Genomic DNA, 15,236 nt, shown 5'->3' on the forward strand with positions numbered 1-15,236 from the left:
GTTAATGTAAACATTCCCCAGTTCTCATCACCTTCCCTCACACATGGATTCCATACCACTAACCAGCATAGTGCCTGTCTTCTAAAACTACCATAGCTTGGCGGGACCCTGCTTAAACAGTATTACTAGAATTTAGCACTTTCCCTGCTGCTTTTGCTGTGGTTTAGTCCTTTTAGCTGTGTCCAGCTCTTTTGTGACCCTATAGACTGGAGCCCACCCGGCTCCTCTGTCCGTGGCTGCACTTGGAACCTAATTTTAGGAGGCTGTGGCTTCTCCATGCCTGTTTTGCTTCTTTTAAAGAGAATGAAGTAGAATTATCTTAATGCTGTGTGTATAAATGGCTGCTGAGCCCATAGGTGTCTGTCATATTCCTTTAGATTAGGAATGATTTGAGGTTAGTGTCCTATTTACTGTTCCAGCATAGCTGCTTCCATATACAAGGCACTTGATAAATGATTTTGCAGAAGAGCTTAAGCTAAGTTTTCCCTTTTATATACCTAAGCAATAATTCTTGAGCCCATTTTACATTTATCATGATTAAAGTTCATTGTTTTTGCCTGTGACCTTTTGGTGCTCTGTTTTTGATTCTGTTATCTGTCTTCTGTGCAGTCACTTTCAGCTTTTTGTGTGGAATACAGATTTGAGACACATTCCTTTTGTGTCAGTACCATTGGATAAAAGAAATAAAAGAAAACTACTTTTTTCAGTCTGATACAGTGGCTTGGTGGGAAGTACACTTGATTCTGTAGATTTAATTATACTATTGTTATTAACACTGCTAACCTAACATTGGGCCTCCCTGGTGGCTCATTCTGTAAAGAATCATTTTGACTCTCAGAACTTTATCTTACTTTACCTGCCTCGAAGAGTTAATAGGATGGTCAAATATGACAGTATATTTAAAAGCAGTTTTTAAAGGTGTTTCAAAAATTATATAAATCCAAGATTTGAAGTTGTTATTGTTTTTGATGATATCTTGAGAATCTTAAGTGTTCCATAGAAATAGTTTTCTGAAGTTTTATGATTTGTTTTATAACTGCTAATCACCTAAGGTTTGAGTGTATTGGCTAATAAAAATGTATTCACACATAGTTTTACTTCCCAAAAGTCTAGTAATTTAGTTTGTCACTGGAAATGGGTGGAGAGAAGAGTTCTTTCAGGGTTATGATCTTCATATTCTTGAAAAACATCCATTTAAGTGGGATCACACTAAACTGGAAAATTCTGAAAGAGATGGGAATACCAGAGCACCTGACCTGCCTCTTGAGAAACCTATATGCAGGTCAGGAAGCAACGGTTAGAACTGGACATGGAACAACAGACTGGTTCCAAATAGGAAAAGGAGTGCGTCAAGGCTGTATATTGTCACCCTGCTTATTTAACTTATATGCAGAGTATATCATGAGAAACGCTGGGCTGGAAGAAGCACAAGCTGGAATCAAGATTGCCGGGAGAACTAATCAATAACCTCAGATATGCAGATGATACCACCCTTATGGCAGAAAGTGAAGAGGAACTAAAAAGCCCCTTGATGAAAGTGAAAGAGGAGAGTGAAAAGGTTGGCTTAAAGCTCAACATTCAGAAAACTAAGATATGGCATCTGGTCTCATCACGACATGGCAAATAGATGGGGAGACAGTGGAAACAGTGTCAGACTTTATTTTTCTGGGCTCCATAATCACTGCAGATGGTGATTGCAGCCATGAAATTAAGACGCTTACTCCTTGGAAGGAAAGTTATGAACAACCTAGATAGCATATTCAAAAGCAGAGACATTACTTTGCCAACAAAGGTCCATCTAGTCAAGGCTGTGGTTTTTCCAGTGGTCATGTATGGATGTGAGAGTTGGACTGTGAAGAAAGCTGAGTGCTGAAGAATTGATGCTTTTGAACTGTGGTATTGGAGAAGACTCTTGAGAGTCCCTTGGACTGAAAGGAGATCCAACCAGTCCATTCTGAAGATCAGTCCTGGGTGTTCTTTGGAAGGACTGATGCTAAAGCTGAAACTCCAATACTTTGGCCACCTCCTGGGAAGAGATGACTGACTGGAAAAGACTCTGATGCTGGGAGGGATTGAGGGCAGGAGGAGAAGGGGACGACAGAGGATGAGATGGCTGGATGGCATCACGGACTCGATGGCCGTGAGTCTGAGTGAACTCTGGGAGTTGGTGATGGACAGGGAGGCCTGGCGTGCTGCGATTCATGGGGTCACAAAGAGTCAGACACAACTGAGAGACTGAATTGAACTGAACTGAAGTGTATGTGGTGGTACACAGGTCTTTGTTTGTGGCAATGTAAATTACAAGCCTATGAAATTTTATTAACTTCTTGGAGAAAAATTCTGCATCAGCATTGTGTTTTGTTCTACTAAATTACCTTGACTTTTTAATTGATAGGCAGTTTATTTTAATTTTAGTATCAGTACTATAGAAAGTCATGGAAATATTTAATGATCACGTAGTTTGAACCCTCTGACGAGCAGCAAATTATCTTGTCTGCCTGACTTTTAATATCTGCCAAACTAGTGTGTAAAGATACTGTACCAGACTCTAAACTGAAAATTCAAATGGAAGTCAAATTCAGACTCATAATAATCAGCTTTTACTTTGTGCATGTCCCAGAATACTGGGGAGAATATTAAATCAATCCTGACACAGATAGCTTTCACTCATTCTGATTATGAGGATCTTAATTTAACCCTTTCCTGTGTAAATTATTTTGATTCTTTAATTTCTACGATAACAAGTGATTTCACAAATCCATTTAGCATAAAGCAATCTTATGATCATCATTTTTATAGTAATTCAAGAAGCAAACACTGAGAATGAGAGAATTGAATGAACGTACTTGCTTTGTTTTTTATTTCTGGCCTCTGAAGTTATATCAGCAGTCTTAGCCCACTTATCCTACATATAACAAGAATTTCAATAAAAGGTGGGAATAATTATGTCAAGGATCCTGGACCAAGGCTGGATTATATGGCTCCTGGATGTAGACATCAGGTGTGTGAGTCAGCTCTCACACTGATAACCATTTCTGAGTCAGGGGGCTAACAAAACTGCATAAAGTGGAGTTGGATCAGCTGCCAGTTAATTAGTTTACAATGACATTTCTCTTTTTATTTTATTAAATAGGTAGAATAGACACATAGTAAAAACTAAGTTCAAAAAAGCAGAAAAGGGTATACAGTGAAAAATGTCTACCATCCTATGGCCCCCAACTTCCCTCTCTAGAGCCAACCCTGAGTGTCAGTTTCTTAGGTATTTCCCAGAAAACTCTATATATTTATAAATAAGTGTGTGTGCGCGCATGTGTGCGTGTGTGTGTATACCTTACACTTTTCTGTACTTTTTTCATTTATATATTTTTGCTGCCATCACCATCAGCAAATACAGTTGTTTCATTTTTAATGGTTGCATAGGATACCTTTGTTTGGATGTTTGATAGATTTTTAAACAACCAACTCACAATTGGTGGACGTCAAGCTAATTTTTAATGTTTTCATACTACAAACAATATTGCAGTGAGTGTTCTGTGTATATGTGTACTACATAGCTGTAGGATAAATTTCTAGAAGTGGAATTCCTGGATCAAAGAGTAAGTGCATTATTTGATGGATGTTCCCAAATTACCCACTAGGAGATGAACTGTTACAGTTTCATTCACAGTGGTTTTCAGACAGGAGTCCCTGCTTCACCAGAGCCTCTACTTTTCTGAGACATCTCATGCCTCTTTTTTTTTCCCACACCATACTTGATAAAAATCAGTAAAATCAAATCTATTTTCAAGACTCCATACTGACAGTCCCCTTTCACTGTGTCCTCATTTCACCTTGTCATTGTTTCTTTTCCAACATGCAATTATTTTAATATGTATAGATTATGATTACTTTTCAGTTATCACACTTTAATTTTCCTGATTACAAATTGCATGTGAGGGTATATTTCCTTCAGAAATATAAATGTCAAAGGGATTATTTTTAAACATATTTTCTAGAAACAGCTAATTCCATCAGTGGTTTGTGAACTCTTTCTTAGAAGTTGCACTCGGTTCTTAAGTGTTTGCTTTTTCTTATCACTTATTTCAGTGTTTCATCATTGTATTTATTTATTTTTTTATTGAAGTATAGTTTATTTACAGTGTTGTGTTAATTTCTGCTGTACAGCAAAGTGATTCAGTTATAAATATATATACATTCTTTTTTAATCTTCTTTTCCATTATGGTTTATCATAGGATATTGAATATAGTTTTCTATGTTATAGTCAATGTTTTATCATCTTTACCATCAGGATTATCTGTTTTGGGGTCAGTAGTGGTCTCTGCTCTGACTACCATGACTTACCATAAATTAGTATAAAGTGTTTTTTAGATAGAATACACTGCTATAAAGCTACCAGTGATGTTCCATCTCTAGATTTCCTAATGTACACTCATGAGTCATGTGCAAGGAGAATGTGTTGTTGATTTGTGTGATCTGTGTCCAGCAAATATACAATAAGCGTGAGGTGTTGGGTTTTAAGAAACTCTTGAAAATTGCATTATGTTTTAAGTATGTTTATTGTATCTATTAGATGCTTCCCATTTAATCCTGTGTCTAATCTGGTCATCACTTTAGCCAGAAGTGTGTCCTTTATTCACCATCATCCTTTTGTCCTCTATTTCCATGTGTCTTCTAATCAAAGAAAGCCAAAGCAATCACCAACTATTTGTGATAGTAGAATGTGCAAAATATCTTACAGTCCTGAAAGGCCAGTGTAATTGGAGGAGGAAGTATGAGTTGAGATTAATCAGAGAAACGCTGTTAGGAAACAGTGGATGCAGATTTTTTTTTTAACTTCTCCAACAATGTTAGGGATTATTAATGATTGCAATTGAGTATGGTAAATTCTGGTAATTTGATATTAGTTCTATGAATAATACATAACAGATTTAGAGTAATTCCCTCACTTTCTTCTGTTCCTCAATAGAAATTTTTTTCTTAACAAATATTTTTATTAAAAATATTTTCCTGGTAACTTTAAGGTTAAAATAATTGCTACTCACTATCATCAGTGGACATGATATACTTATTAGTCCAGTGGGAGATGTTTTAGGTTTCTAAATAGGATGTCTTTCTTTCCTCATTGATTCTGTGGTTTAGTCGCTAAGTCGTTTCTGACTTGTGACACTGTGATCTGTAGCCCACCAGTCTCCTCTGTCCATAGGATTTTCCAGGCAAGAATACTGGAGGAGGTTGCTATTTCCTTCTCCAGGGGATCTTCCCAACCCAGGGATCGAACCTAGGTCTACTGCACTACAGGCAGAGTCTTCACCGACCAGCTACCAAGAAAGCCCATTGATTCTGTATTCACCTTCAAATTAACATTATTGAAGGTTTGTATGCAGACAGTAGCATTAATACAGTTATTTGGAGTGGGGCGCATTTCTCCAACCATTCCTCTAAGAATAAGAGCAGTGGCCTTGTTCAAAATTTTCACTATAGATTGAGTTCATAGGCTATTTATAGGCTAATCTGGGATCCCAGCCACTATTAATTATACATTTCTAGGTGAAATTTTTATTTCTATGTTCCAAAAAAGTCATGTATTTTTAAAAAACTCTTGACCTGAAACTCATTCTAAAATTGAGGACTATTTCCATTTTAAGTGTTTCTCCAGGAATTACATAGTAGATAACTGTTATTTTGTGCCTCAAGGCTGTTATTAAACAGTCTTAAAATATGTAATTTTCAGTAATAATTAATGTCACTTACATCTTTTCTTAGATTTTAAGTTTTCTTTAAAATTATAGAATGAGTCTAGATTTTGTGTTAAGTTGCTATGTTTTATCTGTCCCTCGATATGCCAGGAGTGTGACTCAGGGGGAAGAACCCTTTAAATTGTAACAGTTAAAATTGTCTTTGTGCTTTGGAGTAATCCACCAAAAAGATAAAGCAAATAAACTGGTAATCATCCAGCCATAAAACTTTTTCCTATATACTCCCCAAAACCTGAGCAAAGAGCTGACAGATGTGTGAAGCTTTGTCCAACTTCATCAACTGTCACTGGGAAGAAGTAAAATTCCAGAGTCAATACTTATGAAACAGACACCAGAAAATCCATCTGATATGACTCACTGCCACTCCTGTGAAACTGAAATGTTTGTGTTTTTATTTTAGTGACATTGTACGCCTCCTGTATTCTCCTGGGAGTGTTCCTGAATAGCAGTATACCTATATTTTTTGAGCTTTTTGTGGAAACTGTCTACCCAGTTCCAGAAGGAATTACTTGTGGAGTTGTCACTTTTTTAAGTAATATGTTCATGGGAGTACTTTTGTTTTTTCTCACATTTTATCACACAGGTAAGAAATTTGACTCTTCATTTACTATCTAAATGTGTCCATTAGGAGTGAGGTTTGTGGTGCTGATGTATAGAGAATTATGTGATGAGTTCTAAGGCAAATCACTTTATTTGCGCTTTCACATGCTAATAAAAGAAAATATCTTCAGTTGCTTTTCTTGAAATGCATCCTAGCCTAATGTAATGTACCCTAACCCCTCGCACACACCTGGAATTTCTGATTTAATTAACTTGGACAGGGGCCCAGAATTTCTGCTTAACCCTCCAGGTAATTCTAACATGCTGTTTCTCATTGAGAACCACTGGTATCTTGCTTTAAAAAAAATTACTTTGACTCTACTGTCTTAACATAAGGTTGAAATTAAGGTCAGGGATATATATATAGTTTAAAGCTTTATGGATAATGATAGGTCACTCAAAGAGCAGATCCAGTGTATAGGACAGCTTGTCCAATGAACATTTTATGATTACAGAGATGCTCTTTGTGCTGTCAACACAGTAGTCACTAACCCCATGAAGCTAATGCAGCTACCAACCTGGGGTTTTCATTTTATTTCATTTTGATTAATGTAAATTACATTTAATTGCTACATGTGACTGCTGAATTGGTCAGTGCAGGTATAGTGTGCAAAGAAGGTTAAAGTTAGAATCCAGGGATATGCCTTTGAAGAAGAGGGAGGTCCTCACAAAAGAAAGGATTAGGGTCCTCAACCCATGTGGAGGAGTTCGCCTTGGACCAAAGGAGGTGGAGAGAAGGCAGTGTACATGCCTTAGAAGCAGACATCTCTGCCAGAAACATCTGGGCCTGGTACATTGCTTGGGGAGAGTTCCTTCTTGATGTGACCAACTTTTCTGTTTAGAAGCCAGTTCATCTATGATGAGCTTGTGGGAAGACAGTGGAGGAAGGGCCTAAGGAGAGAATGAATAGCTCTTGAGGGGATGGGAGGAACCGCTGCAGGGACAGCTGCAAAGCTCGCTGGGCATGTGGAAAGCAGACCCCACGGTGTTGGGGTCGGCAGCTTTGTAGTGACTCTGCTTTACAGTTGCTTGGCTTTCTCTGATACTGTCTTTTCTGCAGTCCAGATTTTGTCTCACTGGTTTACAAACTCGGGGCCCAATTATCTAGGTTTCTTTTTCGCATTTTAAAATAAAGATTTATACTTATTTTATACTTCTATACATCTTATTTTTTATTTTTTACTTGTGAATTGTAAATATAAACCTTTTATTAATTTTTAGTAGGTTTCTGTCCCATTTTATTTCATCTTAAACAAATGAATATTACCACCTTTTTTTTTTTCTGGTTGCTATTTCCTTGACTACTTACCAGATACCAGTAAATATGGGTAATTTGTACATGTAAGAATCTAATTTATAGGACTCAAGTATAAGAAATGCTCTGAAATGTGACACTTCAAGAAACCTAATTGTTTTCAGGAATCCTCATAGGCTTTAACTGAAATAATAGCGACAATAACATCCTTGACTGGAAAATAAATTTTTGAAACTTTAACAGATGATGAAATAGAATCTCCCTGAGCTTTGGACAGCTTTTGGCAGAGCACTTTCACCTCACAGCAAAATCCAAATGCTATATTAATTTCTTAATATAATTAGCAATAAACTAGATCATTTCTGTCAATCAGTAATTCAGGAAAAGAAGTTTTCAGCTTTGCTAAACCTGATATCCATTTGGTTTGCCCTATGAATGACAGTAATATTTTCGAAGGAGATCTTAATAAAGTCAAACCACTGTTCACTGTCCTCCTGGAAACGTGTGTTTCCATTAGGGGAAATGCCATCACCAGGTGTCAGGGGAAAGTCTTTGCCTGCAGTTAGTTTTCTAAATGGAATCATCTAACGGTTATTAAGTTATCAGCTTTAACCCACTTCAGGAGTGTCACAGTTGACAAAGATGGCTGTTGCCCTTAGAAATGGTTTTCCAGCTCGCAGACACAGGTGGGCTGCGTGGTCCTTGCAGCCTGGCTGAGCATGCACAGTTTCTCCTATAGAATGGAAATTCCTGAGTCTTCCCAGCATTTAAAAACATCAACAGTAGATGCCAGATCATGTTACCCTTAATAGACTTCTTGCACATGACCTGTAGAATATAAGAGACGTGTATTTATGGGTCAGTTTAAGGCAGGAACCACTCCTGCGCTGTCTGACTGTGGAGGAGGCCAGTACATTCCTACCATTGTGCTCAGCCAGCAGAGTCTCTGCCGTTCTCCTGGTTCCTGCATGTGGCAGCTTCCGATTTGTTCAATGGAGACAGGCATCTGTATGTCAGTCAGTGCTCACTCCTCGTTTTGCAGGTTCTTGGTGACCAGATACAAGCAGACATTTGTGTTTCTTTGTCACAGGCAGTGTTAGAAATAGCACCATTTCTGTTAATTCCTATCTCACTGATATGATCGAGGGTTTATCTAGCTAGGGGAAAAAAAGCTTCCCTCTTTTGAGTTGGCTTCTGATCACATGTTCTTACACATATCTGTATGGATAGATGTTAAAGGTTTCTGCCTAAACTCCATGACTACTGTGAAAAATAAAACTTTAAATAAAAATTAATCAAACAGGATGATTTTCAGGACAAAAAAAAAAATCTCAGTATGTTTTGACATTTTAGAGTTAATGAGAAAATCAGTGTGAAAGAGCTTTGACCAGGGCATGACTGGCACTCACTAAATTTTTCTTTTCCTTCTGGATAAATTTTTTCCCTTGTGGATAATTTTTTTTTTCTTTCTGGTGATGATAGGAATTTAAACATCTAGGCTTCTATTTTTTTTAATGTTTTTATATGCTTATTTTTCAGTGTGTGTAAGGAATACAAACAAACCCACACTCCACAACTTTCTAAGGCTAAAAAGTTATTAGAAATATGAAAACTCTGTTGAGATTCTTTCCCTTATGATTAGTTAATCTGCTCCCAAGAAGTTCCACAGCAAAATTCAACATGCCTTATAGCCTAGATGTGATGATAGAGAAATGACAAATCTGAAAACAATTACGTAAAATTATTTCCTAAACTTTTAGTTCCACAACGTGGTATGCTAAATGTTGTATATGATAAATTCCCTTCCATTAGAACCAGTGTTTGAATGTCATAATTTAGTCATTTTAAATTTGAAAAACTCGCCCAGAAGTTAGTTATGTGTCAGAATTCAGCTATTAGTTACATGATTGGAGGGTCTGATTTTTAATCATCATAAAGATCGGTGGTTTTTTAGATCACTTCTCAAGGCAGTACTAAACTTCCTGACCGGAGTTTTTGTTTCCTCACCATGTGCTATCTGGTAGACGACTACATCAGATGTGGCTTTTCAGAGCCATACAGACTAACCCAAAATGACCACATTAGAGTGCTTTGCCTGGCAAGATAGGCTCTAGTGTTGATTTGCCTGCAGATCACAGCCATTGCCGTCATGGATGATGAACGTCTATACCAATGCCACTTGACTTACGTGGAGCCCTAGGCCACCGAGTTTCCTGTTCTGTGTTGATTCTGCTTTGGGAACCTGGGACCCTGTCAAAGATTTCTTAGAGTTTGTCTGACTTGCGTTTTTCAGGGTCACTTTCAAAAAACGTTACTTACTCCTTAATATAATCATATTTGCAAAACTGAGTTGCTTTCTATAATATTTGCTTTGCAAATCTCAGTGAGTTATTTCAGATAGCACAGTGATGTTTTATCCTAATGACTTCACATACAGAATCCATTTGAGAATGCTGTTATATTCTTTAGATGCTCTAAAATGTATCCCAATGTTCTATTTTTATAGTTTGTAGGTTGTTCTGTAGTTTGTATTGCCTGGGTTTTGTTGTTGTTCTAGAAGCTCTGCAACAAGTTTTGGCTAAAAGCATTAAAGGTTTTTAACTCAGTCTTTCATTTTGAAGTAGCCAACCATGAATTTGAGGCTGTGTTGTGTGCTGAGGAGGAAGGTATTGTCTGGTGGTTACCAGGAAAACAGGTTCAACAGGTGTATACTAGTGAGAAGTAACTTTATATCTAAGAATAAAAACACAGTGTGATGGTCAAAGCTATTAGGTAATTAATGTGGAATGAAGGGAGTATTACACTGTGAAATCATGGTGTCAGCTGGTTCTCTTGAGATACAGCGGAGACAGTTTTGTTAAATCACCAACATTTTGGCTAAATCAACAAAGTAAGTAGAAGGCTGGTTTTGGAAAGTGTGTTATTCCAAGTTATTTGGAATCAGTTGAAGGTGGTAGAAACTGAAAGTGTGGCATCACTGCAGGGAAAGACGAGGTGAAAAGTAGAATGGTTCATCCTAATTAGTTCAGTCCCAATAGAGCCTCGGCATTTTGTGCAGAGCCCTGAAACATAGCATGTGTCTCACTGTAAATTTGTAAATTAACAGAGTCTGCAGGCAGCAGCGCAGGAGATGGCTGAGGACCAGCAGAAATGTAGAAGCAAATCAGGAGCCTTGGAGCAGGAATTTATATGCTCTCTAGTGAAAGGCAAAGGGAAGGAATGTTGGAAAACCGCGCTCACTTTAAAAGATACAAAGACAGTTTTGACGGAAAAGGACTCTGTTGGTTTAATCATGTCATATGACCCTGGACTTCAGAGAACCACAGTTCACTTCACTCCTGCCAAAGCAAGTCAAACTTTTAAGCAAAGCCATTTCCTGCACATCAGAGCCACTTTAGCTGTGATGTATGTGAATGGTTTTCAGTGGAAAATGCAGAATTTTTCCTCCCTGACCTTCTTCTCTCTAAACAGTAATTTCTCAGAACACTGGTAGTTGGGTGAGCCAGATGAACTCACTGTAGAATGCGCTTGGCTTTTTGGTGACAGGTGTGCACAGTAGTGAACATCAACCAACAAACCATGACACTGAAGAGCAATTTCGAGTTATTTCTAGAAATTTCATCTAAACCTAGGTAGAAGGAATCATTTTACAATGCTGATGAAATAAAGGTCTGCTTTGGCCATATTTGACTAATTTCTAGGTTTAAGGAGAGCTAGGACGAGTTGATCGTTGTTACACATGTGTTACTCTAGCTCCCATGAATACAGTCTCTAAGGTTTAGAAAATGTCCTTGACGTAGATTCCTTGTCAGGTGATGTACTTCCTGAGCTACTGCTTTAAGCAGATTTTAAATTTGACCTTAAAGTCAGAAATGGTCACTTTTTGTATAAACACTATGCTGTTATCTCTATTTTGCTGCTTTTTTTCCTCTAATTTTTTCACTGCTTCTTTTTGCCTGTTAAAATTATCGTCAGAAATCCAGAGGCTATCTGGTTAATATAAAAGCAGAAAATGCTGGGTATGCCATTTCAGGGAATATTAGAATAAAGACAAAATCCCAAAGATCACAGCCTTTCTGAGTATTTAGATTATAGTCAATCCAAGTAAAGGACAGAAACCAGCTTTGTGTAAAAAATACCATTGAAATACACATCTTTGTTGCATGCTGTAGAATAGCATGTCTGACTTTTAAAATGTAGAAATGGAGAGGTTAGGGAGGCTGCTTTTGTGAACATATTCCAGGGAAAAAGTGTGTTACAGCACCTTTTCTTACCGGTTAGTTTTCTGATTTCCATTCCTGAGCATAAATTGCTCTTTTGGCCATATGAATTATGGATTAATCTAAAGCAGCAGCATAGAAATCTTTTGGATGATTTTTGAAGATTAAGGCAGTATTAGCATTCTGTAGAAACAGAGAGGGAAAATATAAAATGTATAGCAGTGCCCAAAGGAAAAAATGTACTAGGAAACATATTTCCTTCGTTTTTGTTCTTTTTTTTAAAATTGAAATTGCTGAATGGATATTAAACTAGAGAAGTTAACCACCCCACCCACCTTCCATCACCACCACCACCACCAGATTCTTTGTGCCAAGCAACTGCTCACTTCTACATCATAACCTCAGAACTGACTGACAGAGGGGTCGGGATAGAAGGAAGCTGAACAGATACATGGCTCCAGGGCCCCCGGAGCCAGAGGAAGCAGCACAGTGGGCTGGGCAGCAGGTGTGTTTTGGTAACAAGAGACCCAAGATTGGCCTGTCGGAGAGTTCTGAATTCATGAATGAGCATTTTTGAAGAAGCACATTCTCAATTCCATTAAATCAAAAACATCGTTATTTGAATTGCCTGTTTAGATGATTTCTGTCAATTTTCTGGTAATTGGCATCATACATAACCATTCTGTTGGTAGGAAAAAAAGACTAGAAAGAAGCCAGTATTCTCAGTAGTATCTCACAGGGTCGAATTAGGATTCATTTTATAATGTTTTACATATTATATATATATATATATATATATATATATATATAATATGTTTTACTGTGGTTACTGTATGATTTTTTGCTGAGAGTTAGGTATGTCTTCCCCCCCAAATATAAAAGTTTTATCTTAATTCAGGTGATTTTGTTTGTCTGTCTAATCCACCAGATATTTCAAAACAAGGGTAAGAGTCAGGGTGATAGAGGGCACTTCATATATAATTAACAAACTAACATTTAAAGGGCATTGATTTTTTTTCTTTGAAGTAAGATTTGTTTTGTTTTGTCTTGCCACTGAAGCCAAGGTGGATTAAACTGATGAAAAGTCATAAGCAATGCTGATTAAAAATACCCACAGGAAAGCCCTGTAACATATTCCATGCATCACTTAGACTCCAAATTTGTCACTGTTTATTGAAAGCCAGTTTTCAGGCGTCCCAGGGCACATTTATTATGCGTGCTTATTTTAAGTGCATTTGAATGCAAAGCAAGCAGGTTGCAGCCAGCGTACAGGTGGCGTTCTGCTGGCGACACGTGGATGCTTACAAGCGCATGTTTTTGTCTTGCAGAGCTGTCTTGGTTCAACTGGTGCCTTCCCGGGTCGTGCTTGCTCAGTCTCCTTCTCATTCTGTGCTTCAGGGAATCCTATGACAGACTGTATCTTGATGTGGTTGTCTCAGTTTAATAGCACAGACTCAAAGGAGTTTAGAAGGAGACTGGAAATCAACACTGCCTACTGCACATTTGCTTGGAATTGCACAGAAAAAAACAAAAGGAGAAGAGAGAAACTTCATTCAGAGGTTTTGTTAGGTTACAGGCGATCACATTAATTTAATTACTACTAGGTCATAATAATGTGGAACTTGAGTGATAATAGTGGATTTAAAACTGTATCAGTGACATAACCTGTGCCAGAGTCAGGTTAGAAGTGTGGTCTTACCCAGAAAGCACTACCTAAGTAATTCCCTCTATGTTTTGTGCCAGTGCTAAGCTACTGATTGGTTCATTGTAATTATGAGAAGGAATAAAGGGTGCCTATCACATGAAGATAGCTCCTTCCCTAAGCCACATATCAGAAGAGGAAGAAATGCCACTAACCTCTAAAGAAGTTTAAATCCTATATCAGACTTTAATTGTAAAATAGCCAACAGGTGTATCAATGGTAGAAACTAGCCACATGTACACTACATTTTTTTTCTAATAAAGCAATTTCTTATATGACTCCTGATTTGTAATTAGATTGGAAAGCTTCGGCCACCTTAATTATGGTGGCCAACTGCTTTCTAGTGACTTCAGAGCGCATACTTTGTGTCTCGATCTTAACTTATCCTTGTTTCTGTGAAATACAGTTTGATCTACTAGGCTCTTAAATGTTTATATTGAAGGTGACTAAATGTTTAATATAGTTGCATTAAATGCTGTATGAAAAAATGTAATTCCGTTCTGATTTAGCACTTTGTGAAAAATGAAATGACAAATCCCACATTACATCCTGTGTCTTTGGACAGATATGTGTGTGGTGGCATGGGATGGGAAATCCAGCACCAGCTGTTATTTACCAGGGTTGCATTTTATTAAATAACCCTTATTTGAAAATAACAATTTATAGCCTTGAAACTTTCAAATCTGTGGAGTGATTTCTGAATTCCTTCCTTGTATCTCCATTCAGGGTATAAAATATTCAGTTCTATATGGAGTCAGTATATTGGAGGGGGCAGTATTTTGCCATTTCCTGCCTTCTTTCTGTAAATGACAGCTTTTTCAAAAATAACACCCATTGGACAGCTCTTAGACATGTATTTCACTATGACATAAAGTAATATGCTCTGGTGGGGTTATGGTATTACCACTCTCCAGATTTACATAATTCTCCTCATGCAAGAAAATCAAATACTCTCTCAAAAAGTCCAAAATAATATTTTACCTTCATTGTTTTCAGCTTCCTCCAATTCCTTCTTTTTAGTCACTTAAAATCGTATCTTCATTGTCAGCTATATATGTATATATATTTATTATTTTTTGAGGATGTGAGTACAGTTTTTGTCAGCTAAGTATCTATTTTATTTGTCTTTTCCTGGACAGGCAGAGTGTAAGCCAGCTCCTTCCATTAGCCAGGGTGCTGAAGTTAGGTTAAGGGGACCTGGTCAGCATTTGATCGACTCACCTGCACACGTGCACACACACCGTCACACATAGTCCCATATACTCCCTCCATTCCCCCTTGGTAAGTTGAAGCCTATGCATTAACTCACCTCCGTCCTAGAGGAAGAGACTGTTACCGCCAGCCTTCTAAGAGCCTAAATTGTGCAACCTGGAAAGTAAGGAAATCCTCAAATTTAATATCTGTCTTCAGTCAGCTTTAGACCATCCCCCTTTATAACCTCCCTGCTAATAAGTCAGCAGCCAGAACTAAAGGAACTTGCTAAAGAGGAGAAGAAAACCTATGAAAGCTAGGCTTAGTTCCCTTTAACTCGGTCATCCTTCTTAAAAATGAAAGGAAAGCAGAATTCTTCAGTATAACTGAAAGCCAGTCAAGACCCAGTCCGTGACCCAGGTGCTAAATAACCACCACCCCCTCCTGTTTAGAATAAGGCTAGAAAGGCAAGAGAAGAATTACGATGCTTTTGGTTTTAGTGAGAACTGTT

The 15,236-nt window shown here is 37.6% G+C and overlaps 1 protein-coding gene across 1 annotated transcript in view; it reads left to right on the forward strand.

The window, feature by feature from the left end:
* DIRC2 (disrupted in renal carcinoma 2) overlaps positions 1–15,018 on the forward strand; it is a 98,241-nt gene extending 83,223 nt beyond the window's left edge. The window contains exons 8-9 of the mRNA XM_018045690.1: positions 6,158–6,340; positions 13,161–15,018. Coding sequence (XP_017901179.1) covers positions 6,158–6,340; positions 13,161–13,276 — 299 coding nt within the window. The 3' untranslated portion in view covers positions 13,277–15,018. The remainder of the gene's footprint in view (positions 1–6,157; positions 6,341–13,160) is intronic.

The sequence above is a fragment of the Capra hircus genome, chromosome 1 (genome assembly GCF_001704415.2).
Source record: "Capra hircus breed San Clemente chromosome 1, ASM170441v1, whole genome shotgun sequence".
Lineage (NCBI taxonomy): Eukaryota > Metazoa > Chordata > Mammalia > Artiodactyla > Bovidae > Capra > Capra hircus.